We start from the raw sequence: 13,787 nt of genomic DNA, 5'->3' as shown, positions 1-13,787 counted from the left end.
GTTGACCCACAGGCGCCGAGCCTGTTTCAGGTTTCTTTAAAAACATACATGCAAGTGGTTTCTCATCTTTTAAGTAGAAGATTGTATTAGATGATGTCTGTGGCCTTCCCTATTCTCACATTGGTCTTGCTCTCAGCAGTTTTAAAGTGATAGCCTTTTTTTTTTCCCTTTGAAAACAACTAGTAGGAAATCATTCAACGTATACTGCAAGCGTGGAGTTTGCCGTGTGCCAGGTACCGGGCTGGGGCTATAGATACGGCATGATGAAGAAGGACCCGGTTCCCATTATCCTGGGACTTACAGTCTGACAAAGAGGGAAAGTGGATTTATTTAAGTGCAAAGTGCATAATGTGTTTTGAGCATGGGGGTGGTGGTGGTGGTGGGTGGGTAGTAGAGGCTGATGTGACTTGTTAAAAACACAGAGTTAGATGATGTTAGTGATTTCTGGCTTTCTTGTATTCTTTAGGCTTCTACAGCTTTGAGTTAGTGGTTCATTTTGTTTATATTGTCTGTAGTATAATTCCAGAATGATGATCAAATTGGGCATGATCTGAACTTTTAAAGTTCAGTCTGTAATGCCTCTATTCTGGAAAGCCCTTGGGTGGGGTCGGTCTGGGAGCCCTCAAGTGGAGTTCCGGTGGGTCCATTTAGTCGTACCCCTTATTTCCAGCTCTGTGCAACTTAGGAGGGCTTCACATGAGCCTTGCTCTGCTTCCTGTGGACACTTAGCAGTAAGGTATGATTTAAGGGGTGTTGACATGCTTTTTGTGTGTTTCCAAACCGTATCTGTGCACTCTATGTTCAAAAATAGTAAAATTAGCATGTAGTAAAATACATTTAAAATCATAAAATTAAGTAGAATTTGGAAATATTAGCACGTCAAAAAATTTAATATTAAGTATCTTGAAATAATTTGAAGATAGAGTGAATTGATAATGTTACTTTCAGGACTGCTAGGAAGAGTTTTAATTTGTTTTTAGTCGCGTTACAAGATGATGGCTTAGTTGTCCAGACTTGACTATTAATTAGGGTGGTCCTAATAGAGGTGCTGATGAATCTTTTCAATTTACTTATTTCCTATCAGGTTTTCATTTCCAGCAGATGGTTCTAAGTGATATTTTTTCACCTCCCCCTCCCCATTTTTTAAAATATATTTAGGGGATTAGCAAATGCTTTTGGAACAGATAGTAGTATTTTGGCATTTGTTTCAGTTAAGACTTTTGGAATCTATCTTAGAGAGTATCTTGACAGAAAATGGGCTCCTTTTGAAATGAGATGATAAAGAGATGCTGCTGTCAGATTCTCAGGAGATGGCAGTCGCTGTTTCTAGACATATGCCATGACATTTTAAGGAAATTATGTAATCATGTTTTAACCCCCCCACCAAAAGTTCAAGAAGCATATGAAAAGTTTGGGGAAGTAAGCATGGGATCCGCCTAGGAGTTTGGATCTCTTTTCCTGTACTTCACTATCTGGCTTGGGCAGCTTAATTTACTTCTTGGTGCCTCAGTTTTCTCATATGCAAAGTAGGAGTAATATCTGCTTTCTTCACAGGACTTTTGTAAAGATAAGAGTATGGAAACTTTTTTTTTTTTTTTTGAGACAGAGCTTCAAGCTGTCCCCCTGGGTAGAGTGCTATGGCTTCACTGCTCACAGCAACCTCCAACTCCTGGGCTCAAGTGAGTCTCCTGCCTCCGCCTCCCAACTAGCTGGGGCCACAGGCACCTGCCACAACGCCCGGCTATTTTTTGATTGCAGCCATTATTGTTGTTTGGCGGGTCCGGGCTGGATTCGAACCTGCCACCTTAGGTGTACGTGGCTGGTGCCTTAGCCACTTGAGCCACAGGCACCGAGCCAAGAGTATGGAAACTTTTAAAGTTATTAGGGGTACACAAATATAATTTATGTATATATGTTTCTTTTTTTCCAGTAGAAACAAGCTTAATATTTAAAAAATTTGCAACTGCTTTCTTATTTGAAATTAGTGTTTGATTTTACGTGGTCACTTTTTTTTTTTAAGGAGTATTCTGAGGCTTGATATTTTAGGACATGGAGAGCTTATGATAAGAGATGAATGGCACACAGACAAGAGCATTATTGTCTAAACATGTGTTGATGACTTTGTGCTTTTAGGTATACCAAGCTTGGCTACGCAGGCAACACTGAGCCACAGTTCATTATCCCTTCATGTAAGTAAAGCTCTGTCCTTGGTTTGTAAAGGAATGTGTTTCTCAGAATTGTTGTAAACATTCTAACTCTGTTTTTTAACGTATATTAATTATCATCATCTTTCAGAAGATTATTTTGGTTACTCCACACCTTTCTAGTCCTTTGACTCCTTTCTGATGCAACCCTTCCTTATTGTCACTGGAGTGTGGCTTGGGTGGGGGTAGGGGTCTTCTGTTCAATTGTAAATGTCTGAACTGCTTAGAAAAAGTCTATCTGGTTCTTTAAGATTCGTTTGGTTATGTAATACAGTTGTGTTAGTTTAGCAAGCTCATGGACTGCCTGTCTGCTGTAGTGCACTGTTCACACTATTGAAAGTTATTATTTTTTTTTTTTTGGTGGAAATGAGAAACATGATGACTTTTTTGTTGTGTTCAGACAGAAGTATTTTGTTTTTGCTTAATTTTTAGTCAGTAGAGAATGATAACGCTTAAAAGAAGTGTCCTCACATTTTGGAATGAGTTCTTCCTGCCCAGTCTTTATTTTCCCACAGGAGTCTCCTCAAGGTCAGCCCAATTGTTTGCAGGGGAGGAGTCTCTGAAACTATCTTAATTTCAGGTTATTATTTGGAAACAGTTTGCCAAGGAGTAAGGTGTATCAGTCAAAAGTAAAAATGAAACTGGGCTCCCTCCAGGTACCTACTAGCTATGTTAAATAAGTTGTGTGCTTAGGAATTTTAAGTTGTTGAATGGTCATAATACTGTGATGACAACTTCTTGTGACCAGAATGGAATGGGGACAGTGGGGTAATGTCTAGAGGGAAGGAGCTTGATTAGTATTTATTTATTCAAGGGAAGCTGACATCTTATTTGCTGAATGTGGTTATTCAAATCACTAGAAAGTGGCCTCCACATTCATTGAAAACATGTACATCACCTCATTCCCATTCCTTGTCTGCTAGATAACTGATCATGGATGTGATTTTTTATTCCTTTTTGTTTTTTAATTTTTGAAACAGAGTCTCACTTTATCACCCTTGGTAGAGTACTGTGGCATCATAGCTCACAGCAACCTCCAACTCCTGGGCTTAGGTGATTCTCTTGCCTCAGCCTCCCAAGTACCTGGGACTACAGCTGCTTACCACAACGCCCGGCTATTTTTTTGTTGCAGTTTGGCCGGGGCTGGGTTCAAACCCGCTGCTCTCCGTGTATGGGGCCGGTGCCCTACTCACTGAGCCACTGGCACCGCCTGGATGTGACATTTTAGTCAGGGGTGTCCAACCTGCGGACTGCCATAGCTGATTTTGTTAGGACTTATTTTGCTTATCTGTGGTGTCCTATAGCATGAAAAGTGTGCACGGACTTTTTTTTTTTTTTTGCTAATTAGCTTTCATTAGTGTTTGTGTATTTGATGTGTGACTTAAGACAACTCCTCTTAAATATATGGCAGAGGAAAAAAAAGGTTGGACACCCCTGCAGTACCCTAGTGTCGTGAGTGGGTTGTCCTTGATAGGTGTGACTGGTGTGCTGTGTCTTCATTTATTTTTTTTTTTATTTTTTTTTTTGAGACAGAGCCTCAACTGTCCCCCTGGGTAGAGTGCCATGGCATCACAGCTCACAGCAAACTCCAACTCCTGGGCTCAAGTGAGTCTCCTGCCTCTGCCTCCCAAGTAGCTGGGACCACAGGCGCCTGTCACAATGCCCAGCTATTTTTTGGTTGTAGCCGTCATTGTTGTTTGGCCGGCCTGGGCTGGATTTGAACCTGCCACCTTAGGTGTATGTGGCTGGTGTCTTAGCCACTTGAGCCATAGGCGCTGAGCCTATTTTATTTTTTTGAGACAGAGTGTCACAGTGTCACCCTTGGTAGAGTGCTATAGCGTCACAGCTCACAGCAATCTCAAACTCTTGGGCTTAAGCAATTCTCCTCCCTCAGCTTCCCAAGTAACTGGGACCACAGTCTCTTGCCACAATGCCCAGCTATGTTTTTGTTGCAGTTGTCATTGTTGTCTAGCTGGCCCTGGCTGGGTTCAAACCTGCCAGCCTGGGTGTATGTGGCCTGCGCCCTACCCACTGAGCTATGGGCGCCGCCCTCTGTCTTCATTTTAAATTCATAAGTGGGTGTCTTAGTCTGCTTAGGTTGCCATTATAAAACGCCACTGACTGGGTGGCTTTGATAACAGAAATTAATTTTATCACAGCTCTTAAGGCTGGAAATCCAAGATCAGAGTGCTGTCAGGGTTGGAGGCCTCTCTTCTGGCTTTCAGAGGGCCTCTGTGTGTTCTCATGTAGTCGTATCTGTGTGAGCATGTGGGTTTGGAATAGGGAACACTGGTGTCTCTTTTTATAAGGCCACAACTCTTACCAGATTAGGACCCCACGGTTAACCTTAAGTACCACCTCCTTGTGAGGACAGTCACATTGAAGGCAAAGGCTTCAACATGTGGAATATGTAGGGACCTGGTTCAGTCTATAACAGTTGGCATTCTATAGAATGAATTGGTGTTTTGTGAGTTTTATTCATGTGAATGACCTAGAACTTGTTCATTCCATGTTGAGTTGATAAATGATAACTTTTCAAATTAGAGAATTGGATTATAACCTTGTTAAGTCCAACAACTATAAAAGACTGACCTTGCACCTTTTGCTTTATTATGCTGCCATTTAAAACTGACATAGCTTTCATTTGGATGTTCCACTTAACCTGTCATCATCAATCGAGAGGGGAATTAAAGACAGTTATTAGCAGGATTTCATTCACTGTCAAAGGCAGGAGAACTTTCAGGCTGGTGCTGTCAGAACCTTTGCAGTGGCAGAAACTAGAAAGATAATAAAATGTTAAAGAAGTGGCTGTGAAAAAACAGTTGTATTGTGGGCTAAATTTGTTGCAAGAGATAGCAAGTCCCAGTTCACCACTGTGTGCTAAAGTGGCCTTCCTGGCAGAGCCAGGAAGACTTTCTGAATCTGTTGGCACAGAGTGGAGCACTACGGACCTGGAGAAACAGGAGCGTCTCCAGAGGTGTGGTTGGAAATGTGGAGGAGGGCCGGATGGTGAAGGACTTTGAAGAATCCTCTTAGGGAATTTTATGTTTATGTTGCATGCCGGGAATTTTTGCAGTTTCTGAGGGCCTTGGCTCTGGACTGGGGAGATGCCAAGCCCTGGCCCTGTTCTCCAGGGGCAGCCCTGCTCTGATGGGTAAGAGCTTCTGTGTAGAACTTGGTGAATTGTTTGAAGAAAGTTTTTCCCTACTTCTTTTTTTTGTTATTTTTACAATTGTTGGAGAATATTGGGAGTCATCTAACAGCTTCAGGCAGAGGAAGGTATAATGATCACATTAGTTGAAATAGGATTGGAGGGGGAACAAGGAGGGGTCAGGGGAATAAAGTACCGTGTTTCCCTGAAAATGGTCTTATATTTATTTTTTCTCAAGAAGACACACTAGGGCTTATTTTCAGGGGATGTCTTCTCTCCCCACTGAAATGCATGGCGTGGCATACGCTGCATAGCCACGCCCATCATTAGTCTTATTATTGGGGTAGGGCTTATATTTAACAAATGCATAGAAATCCTTCTAGGGCTTATTTTTAGGGTAGGTCTTATTTTTGGAGGAAACACGGTAATTAGCTTTTAGATGTTTTCTGTGTTTGAAGCGTTTGGGTGTGTGAGTCCAGCTTCATACTGCCTGGCTTAATACTCAGGAAAGAGACCTAGAATGGGGCTAGAGAAGGGGGGAAAAAAAAGAAAATGAGAACCCGAGGACCCACCACCAGGAATGAACATGTTAACATTATGTCATCTTTGTGTCAGAGTAACTAAGTAAGTGCCAAATTTTAGATTGAAGACCAGCCCCTTCTTTTTTCCCTCTGTCCTTTCCCTCACCCTCCTCTGATGAAGATTTTCTGGTAGGTTTCCAGTCCATGTTTTATCTTACATTATATAAACAATAACGCATTGTTTTGTGAGTTTAAACAATTTCTAAAATGGTATCAAACTGTAACTAATTTTCTGCAGTATCTTATAAAAACCCCTCAAGATTATGTTTTTAACCTTTGTCAGTGCTGATGATATATCCTGATGTAGATCAGAGTTCTAACGTGAATAGACAACAAGTTTAAAAATTGGGGTATTTTCCAGATTTTTTTTTTTTTTTTTTTTTTTGCAGCTTTTGGGCAGGCCGGGTTTGAACCTACCACCTCTGGTATATGGGGTCGTTACCCTACTCCTTTGAGCCACAAGTGCCTCCCACCAGATTTTTTATACGTGGGCTGGTGCAGTAAATGTCGTCTTCTGCACATGTACTAGTTTCCCCTGAGGAGATGCTGGAAATGGAGTTATGTCATCCTGAAGTGTGTGCCTCTGTGTCCTCGCTAGGTTTTGACAGATTGCTCTTCCAGGTGGTCATACTGATCTAAAGCTTGTTAACACTGTGTTACAGTTTGTGTTTCTGCTTGTCCTTGACAACAATTGCTGTTGTGAAACTTAAATTTTTGCCAGTCTAATGAATGTAAATTGATGGATAAATTATTTTTCAAATGGGTTTTGTCCCAACTCCAAGGGTTTCTTTTTTTGTTGCTTTTTTGTTTTTGAGATAAGGTCTCATTCTGTGTGCCACCATGCCTGATTAATTTTTTTATATTTTGCAGCGATGGGGTTTCACTCTGTTTAGCCCAGGCTACTCTTAAACTCCTGGCCTCAAGATCCTTTCACCTTGGCCTCCGAAAATGATGGGATTACAGGCTACACTTTGGGCCAATGGCTCATTTTTTAAATTTACATTTCTGTGATTACTTGTAAGATTGAGGACCTTTCACTGCCTGTTTGTATCTTTACCCATTTTTCTACCGTATTTTTCTCTCTTATATGGAATTGTAGGAATTATTTATGCAAATAGTTTACATTTATACATGCTGAACACTGATTTGTTGCAGATATCTTCTTATTTATTCTATATCCTTTTTTTTTTTTGAGACAGAGTTTCGCTCTATTGCCCAGGCTAGAAGGTGCTTAGTTTACAGCAACCTCAAACTCCTGGGTTCAAGTGATCCTCCTGCCTCAGCCTCCTGAGCAGCTGGGACTACAGGCGTGCATCATGATGCCTGGCTAATTTTTCTGTTCTTAGTAGAAACAGGGTCTCGCTTTTGCACAGGTTAGTTTGGAACTCCTGAGCTCAGGCTATCCACCTGCGATAGTCTCGCAGAATGTTGGGATTACAGGCATGAGCCACCATGCCTGGCCTTTACAACATTTTAAGAGATTTTTTTTTTTTAATTATTACTAGGAATTTTAAATTTTGATACAGTAAAATTTTTTACTTTTCTTTTATAATTTGTTTCTATTTTTAAAAATGCCTTTCTGTTCCAAAGATATAAACAATTTCTGTATTGCTTTCTGAGAAAATTTTAAGTTATTTTGTTGACTATGATGTGAAAGAGATAGCGAATTTTATTTGTTTTCCGAGTGGAAGACCAGTTGTGTTGAAGAATACATTCCAATTTGACCTGCTTTGATCATATTGAGGTATCATATATATGTGCTTGGTAAATCTTTTTAAGTATCTTTATTTTGTTTTATTGATATATTTATCTCTGCTCCAAATCTGTAGTGTTAAATACTGTTACTTTATCATATGTCTTTATCTAGTATGTCCAGTACCTCTCCATTTGTTTTTTCTTCAGAAAAGCTCTGGTCTTACTCTTTACTATAAATTTTAGAATCTTTAAGTTCCATGAAAAATTATTATGGAATTTTGATTAGAAGCACATTGTTTATGGATAAATTTGGGAAAAATATGATATCAAATTTGACATTCATGGACAGGAATTGCCTATTCTTATCCTTGAATATCTGTGATTGAATGCTCTTGTCTGTGAATCTAGTACATATGTGTTTTATTGTTTATTAGTGCCTCTTGTTTTTTCAGAAATGTTTTATAATTTTCTTTTCTTTTTATTTTGAGACAAGGTCTCACTATGTTGCCCAGGCTAGAGGGCAGTTGCATGGCCCTGTAACTGCAAACTCCTGGGCTCAAGTGATACTCCCGGCCCAGCTTCCCAAAGTGCTGGGATTACAGGTGTCTTCCACTGTGCCTGGCCCATAATATTCTTTAAAAAGTTCTTATACAGCTTTTAGTACCTTTATTTTTAGGTACTTTTATGTTTTTGTTGCTGTTGTCAAATTTTGTTTTTGAATTGCATGTCTAATTATGCATACAGGAATGCTGCTGGGGTTTGTAAGTTGTTTTTGAATTCAACAACCTTTCTGATCTTTCTTATTTGTTCTAATAGTCTGTAAATTATTTTAAGTTTTCTCTGCAGACCATTGTGTTGCCTGCAAATAATGGTTATTTTGTTGCTTTCAATACTTCCTGTTTGTTTTTATTTTTTCTTGGCTGCTGGCTGGAATTTCTACTAAAATAGTGACTAGAACTAGAGATAGTACTATTTTCTTTCTGATTTTTGAGAGAATGAGACTTTAGGTTGGGCGCGGTGGCTCAACCTGTAATCCTAGCACTCTGGGAGGCTGAGGCAGGTGGATTGCCTGAGCTTAGGAGTTGGAGACCAGCCTGAGCCAGAGCGAGGCCCTATCTCTAAAAATAGGCAGGCATTGTGGCGGGCACCTTTAGTCCTAGCTGCTTGAAAGGCTGAGGCACCCGGATCACTTGAGTCCGAGAGTTTGAGGTTGCTGTGAGCTTGATGATGCTGTGGCACTTTACTCAGGGCAACAGTGTGAGACTGTTTCAAAGAAAAAAAAATGAAAGATTGAAGTTCAGCACCTATAGCTCAAGTGGCAAAGGTGCCAGCCACATCCACTAGAGCTGGCGGGTTCAAATCCAGCCTGGGCCTGCCAAACAACAATGTCAAGTACAACCAAAAAATTGCTGGGCGTTGTTGCGGGTACTTGTAGTCCCAGCTACTTGGGAGGCTGAGGCAAGAGAATCGCTTGAGTCCAAGAGCTGGAGGTTGCTGTGAACTGTAATGGCACAGCATTCTACCCAGGGCAACAGCTTGAGGCTCTGTCTTCAAAAAAAAAAATAGGAGATTTAGATTTTAGTGTTTAGTGATTGCTGTAGGTTTTTGTTGAAATGCTTTTTCATATGAGAACAGTGCTTTTCTATTCTTTTTTTTTTTTTTTTTTTTTTGAGACAGAGCCTCAAGCTGTTAACGCTGGGTAGAGTGTGGTGGCATCACAGCTCACAGCAGCCTCCACTCCTGGGCTCAAGTGAGTCTCCTGCCTCCGCCTCCCAAGTAGCTGGGACTACAGGTGCCTGCTACAACATCCTGCTATTTTTGGGTTGTAGCCGTCATTGTTGTTTGGCGGGCCTGGGCTGGATTTGAACTTGCCAGCTCAGGTGTATGTGGCTGGCACCTTAGCCACTTGGGCCACAGGCGCCGAGCCTTCTATTCTTAATGATAGCTTTTTCTCTTCTAAATTGAGAATGGTGTTGGCATTTATTTAAAACTTTATCTATTAAGATGATCATGCAGTTTTGGACATTCATGCTCTTAAGTGGATGAATTACATTATCATATTTTCAGATATTGAGCAGTTATTTAATTTTGGGGATACTTTATTTGGTTATGAAATATGAAGTATATGCTGAACTATATTTCCAAACATTTATTTGGGATCTTTGCATCAATATCAAAAGTAAGATTGGTCTGTAATTTTCATTTCTTGTACTGTTTTTATCTGGCTTATATATCAAGATTATATTAGCTTCATAAAATACTTTGTTAGCTGTTTAAAATTTCCTGAACAGTTTGCATAAGATAGGAATTATTCTTTCAAGCTTTAGTAAAAAATAACCAATATATTTTGAGAAATATACTAGATATTTTTATTTTAAAAATTAATATTGTTGTGTCTCTCTCAACTGCTGTAGCAAGTGTTCTTAGATGTCTATATTTAAATCCTTAGATGTACTCTTCTTTAGATACACTCTTTCTGATAATCTTCCAGAGATTGTCCTCAGATGATTTTTTAGCTTCACATGACATTTTAGCATTTGGGAAAATAGTCTGTTTCTTCTGGCTACCCACCACATTCTATACCCATACAAATTCTCTCTTTGTTAAATAAAGCAGACTTTCTACATTTGTACTTTACAAAGTTTAATCTTGTTAGATTTTTTTTTTTTTAAAAGAGACTGGGTCTTGCTTTGTTGCAAGTGGCTGATTCCTGCAACCTTGAATTCTTAGGTTCAGTCAGTTCTCTGGCCTCATCCTCCCAAGAAACTAGAACTACAGGTACATACTACTGCTAAATTTATTGTAGAGATGGGGTCTCCCTACATGCCCAGGCTGGTCTTAAACTCCCAAACTCAGAAATCTTTCTGCCTCAGCCTCCTAAAGTGCTGGCATTATGGGCATGAGCCATTGCACCTGGTTGGAGAGTATCATTTCTCATAAAAGGGTTGCAGTTTGCAGGCTGGGAAGCAGTAGCTTCAGGCAGAAGCCAAGAGCATGTATTTGGAGGGAGTCGTCTAGGGAACAGGAATTTATGGCGTGCATGGTGGCTGAATATGAATATTTATGAAAGGAGAAACATGCGCATACATAGTTGAGCTTCTTGCCCCTCCTTGGGATCCATGTTCAGAAAATGGCAACCTCACCATGATCTGATGTCAACAGGTGAAGCAGAGGACACAAAACCTCTCTGCACAGCCTTCGTACACCAGCTCTGTACACCAGCTCCATAGTTGGTGTTTTCTTATCAGGAAGGATGCTGATCAGTTGTCATATTGAAACCACCAAAAGAGGGGAGTAATCATGAAATTGCCTTTTTTTTTTTTTTGAGGCAGAGTTTCAAGCTATCGCCCTGGTTAGAGTGCTGTGATGTCATAGCTCACAGCAACCTCCAGCTCGGGCTCAAGGGATCCTCTTGCCTCAGTTCTTTTTTAGTAGAGATGGAGTCTTGTTTTTACTCAGGCTGATCTCAAACTCGTGAGCTCAAGCAATCCACCTGCCTTGACCTCCCAGAGTGTTAGGATTACAGGTGTGAGCCACCAGCCTATGAGATTGCTTTCTGTTTAGCCCTTAGTGAAGAAAGCCTGGTGGTTTCTTCCAAGCTAATTTTAGTGAGGGGTGTATAATGAAGTGTATCTGATTTGCCATTTCATCATGGCTGAGAATTCCATTTTAAGGTTTCTTTGGGATCTTCTTGGCCAAGAAGGGGCGTCAAGATTTTATTTTAGTTCATAGTTCTCAAGTTAGGGACTTACATTATTGATGTAAGAAGTTAGTGCTAAAATTTTCCCTCTTAACACTGCTTTAGTTGTGCCCCATATGTTTACATTATGTTATATTTTCATGTGTTTTTTAGTTTGAGACTTTTTCTTTGGCCTGTTGATTATTTAGAACTGTGTTAATTTCCAAATGTATGGTATTCAGAAGATTTTCTTGTTATTGTTCAGTTAATGCTTTATGGGTTAATTTTATTTTAGTCAGAATGCACAATTTTTTTTTTTGAGACAGAGTCTCACTATGTTGCCCTCTATAGAGTGCTGTGACATCATAGCTCCTAGCAACCTTAACTCTTGGGTTTAAGCAAATTTCTTGCCTCAGCCTCCCAGTAGCTGGGACTACAGTTGCCCGCCACAACACCTGGCTGTTTTTTGGTTGCAGTTGGCATTGGCCAGGTTCCAACCCGCCAGCTTCCATGTACGTGGTTGGTGCTGTAATCACTGTAGTATGGGAGCCAAGCCAGAAGTTTTTTTTTCTTTTCTTTTTTTTTTTTTTTTTTTTTGGAGACAGAGCCTCAAGCTATCCCCCCGGGTAGAGTAATGTTGACATCACAGCTCACAGCAACCTCCAACTCCTGGGCTCAAGCGAGTCTCCTGCCTCAGCCTCCCAAGTAGTTGGGACCACAGGCACCTGCCACAACGCCCGGCTATTTTTTGGTTGCAGCTGTCATTGTCGTTGTTTGGCAGGCCCAGGCTAGATTCGAACCGGCCACCTTAGGTGTATGTGGCTGGCGCCTTAGCCATTTGAGCCATAGGCGCTGAGCCAAGTTTTTTTTTTTTTTTTCATCTCCGTGTCACCCTGGGTAGAGTGCTGGGGCGTCATAGCTCACAGCAACCTCAAACTCTTGGGCTTAAGAGATCTTTTGCCTCAGCCTCCCAAGTAGCTGAGATTACAGGTGCCCACCACAACACCTGGCTATTTTTTTTTTGTTGTTGTTGTTGTTGTTGTAGTTGTTGTTTGGCAGGCCTGGGCCAGGTTCAAAACCACCAGCTGCAGTGTATGTGGCTGATGCACTAGCCACTGAGCTACAGGTGCTGAGCCCCTTTAGCCATTCATTCAAAGTAGGTATACTCGTGACAAATTTTGTTACTTTTGGCTTCATTTGAAAAAATGTCTTGATTTGCTCTTTATTTTTTAGGGATATTTTTGCTGAATATAGAATTCTGGGTGTGCAGTTCTTTTAGCACTTGAAAAGTATTGTATCCCTTCCTTTTATGCTGTATGACTGTATGATTTTTGGTGAGAAATTTCCTTGGAGGCTTTCAGAATTCTTTGTTTAGTTTTTAGAAGGTTTTTTTTTTAAAATAAGTATATTATCTATGTTATCTCTGTGTTGTCTGTTGATTGTTATTTTCTCAGTTCAGTTGAGATGTTCCTGGTTTTTGCTATGGTGAGTTTTTTATTGAAACCTAGTCATTTTAGGGTTTTGTTATAAGATTATGGATCTTATTTTAACTTTGTTTTAGCACGTCTTTTCTGATAATGCTCTAGCAGGAAAGGAGGGATATCCCCTTTTTATTGCCAGTTTGGGATGAAAAGTTTAGATTCTGGTTTTGGCATTTGTTGACACATAGTTGAGGAGGAAGCCAAGGTCTGTATTAGGCTGTACTGTGCTGGAGATAGCTGGGGTGACACAGACCATTTTTCTGCAATAAACATTGATGTCTTCTTCCAGACACATTTCTTCATTGTGTTCCTAAGAACTGTTTGGGCAACATCTTCGTTTCTGTGGATGTAGACAAAAGATTGTGAATATAAGCTCCATATCTTATTATATTGTGAATATAAGCCCTATATCTTATTATATTGTGAATATAAGCTCTATATTCACTCTTTTAGGTTCACTTGCTTCCTGTATAACAGGTATGCTTTGTGAGTTTTTAAATTTTTCATTTTTAAGGGCCATTAAAACAAATCTATGCTTTGGAATCAGATTGCTTTGATTTTCTTTTCTTTCTAGGGAGGGATAAGATTTACTTACTGTGTTGCCATTTAAATTAAAAAAAAATTATTTCCTTGCTAATTTATTTTTTATTTTTATTTCCATGTCTTTTTTTTTTTTTTTGGTTTTGTTTTGTTGAGACAGAGTCCCGCCCTCTTCCCTGAGCACAGTGCAGTGGCATCATAGCTCACTCAGACTCTGGCTGTGGGAATCCTGCTGCCTCAGCCTCTGGAAGCCACTGGGATTACTGGCACTGCCCACAGTGCCCTGCTGTTTCCTTTTTTTTTCTCTTTCTCACTCAGGCAAGTCTGGAACTCCTGAGCTCAAGTAATTATCCTTCCTCAGCCTCCCACAGCTCTGGGATTGTAGGCATGAGCCACCATCATCTGAATTTTTGAGTATCATAGATTCATTCTCATGAACTTTAGCATTTTTCTTTA

The 13,787-nt window shown here is 40.2% G+C and overlaps 1 protein-coding gene across 2 annotated transcripts in view; it reads left to right on the top strand.

The window, feature by feature from the left end:
* Positions 1 to 13,787, top strand: part of ACTR3B (ARP3 actin related protein 3 homolog B) — a 125,547-nt gene that overhangs the window by 30,996 nt on the left and 80,764 nt on the right. For both annotated transcript variants that reach the window (XM_003792027.3, XM_023514414.1), the window contains exon 2: positions 2,134 to 2,189. In XM_003792027.3, the coding sequence (XP_003792075.1) occupies positions 2,134 to 2,189 (56 nt within the window). The remainder of the gene's footprint in view (positions 1 to 2,133; positions 2,190 to 13,787) is intronic.

Source organism: Otolemur garnettii, unplaced genomic scaffold (assembly GCF_000181295.1).
Source record: "Otolemur garnettii isolate 467f Iridium unplaced genomic scaffold, OtoGar3 scaffold00053, whole genome shotgun sequence".
Taxonomy (NCBI): Eukaryota; Metazoa; Chordata; class Mammalia; order Primates; family Galagidae; genus Otolemur; species Otolemur garnettii.
The sequence above is the reverse complement of the archived record's forward strand: the minus strand, read 5'-3'. Positions and strand labels throughout refer to the sequence as shown.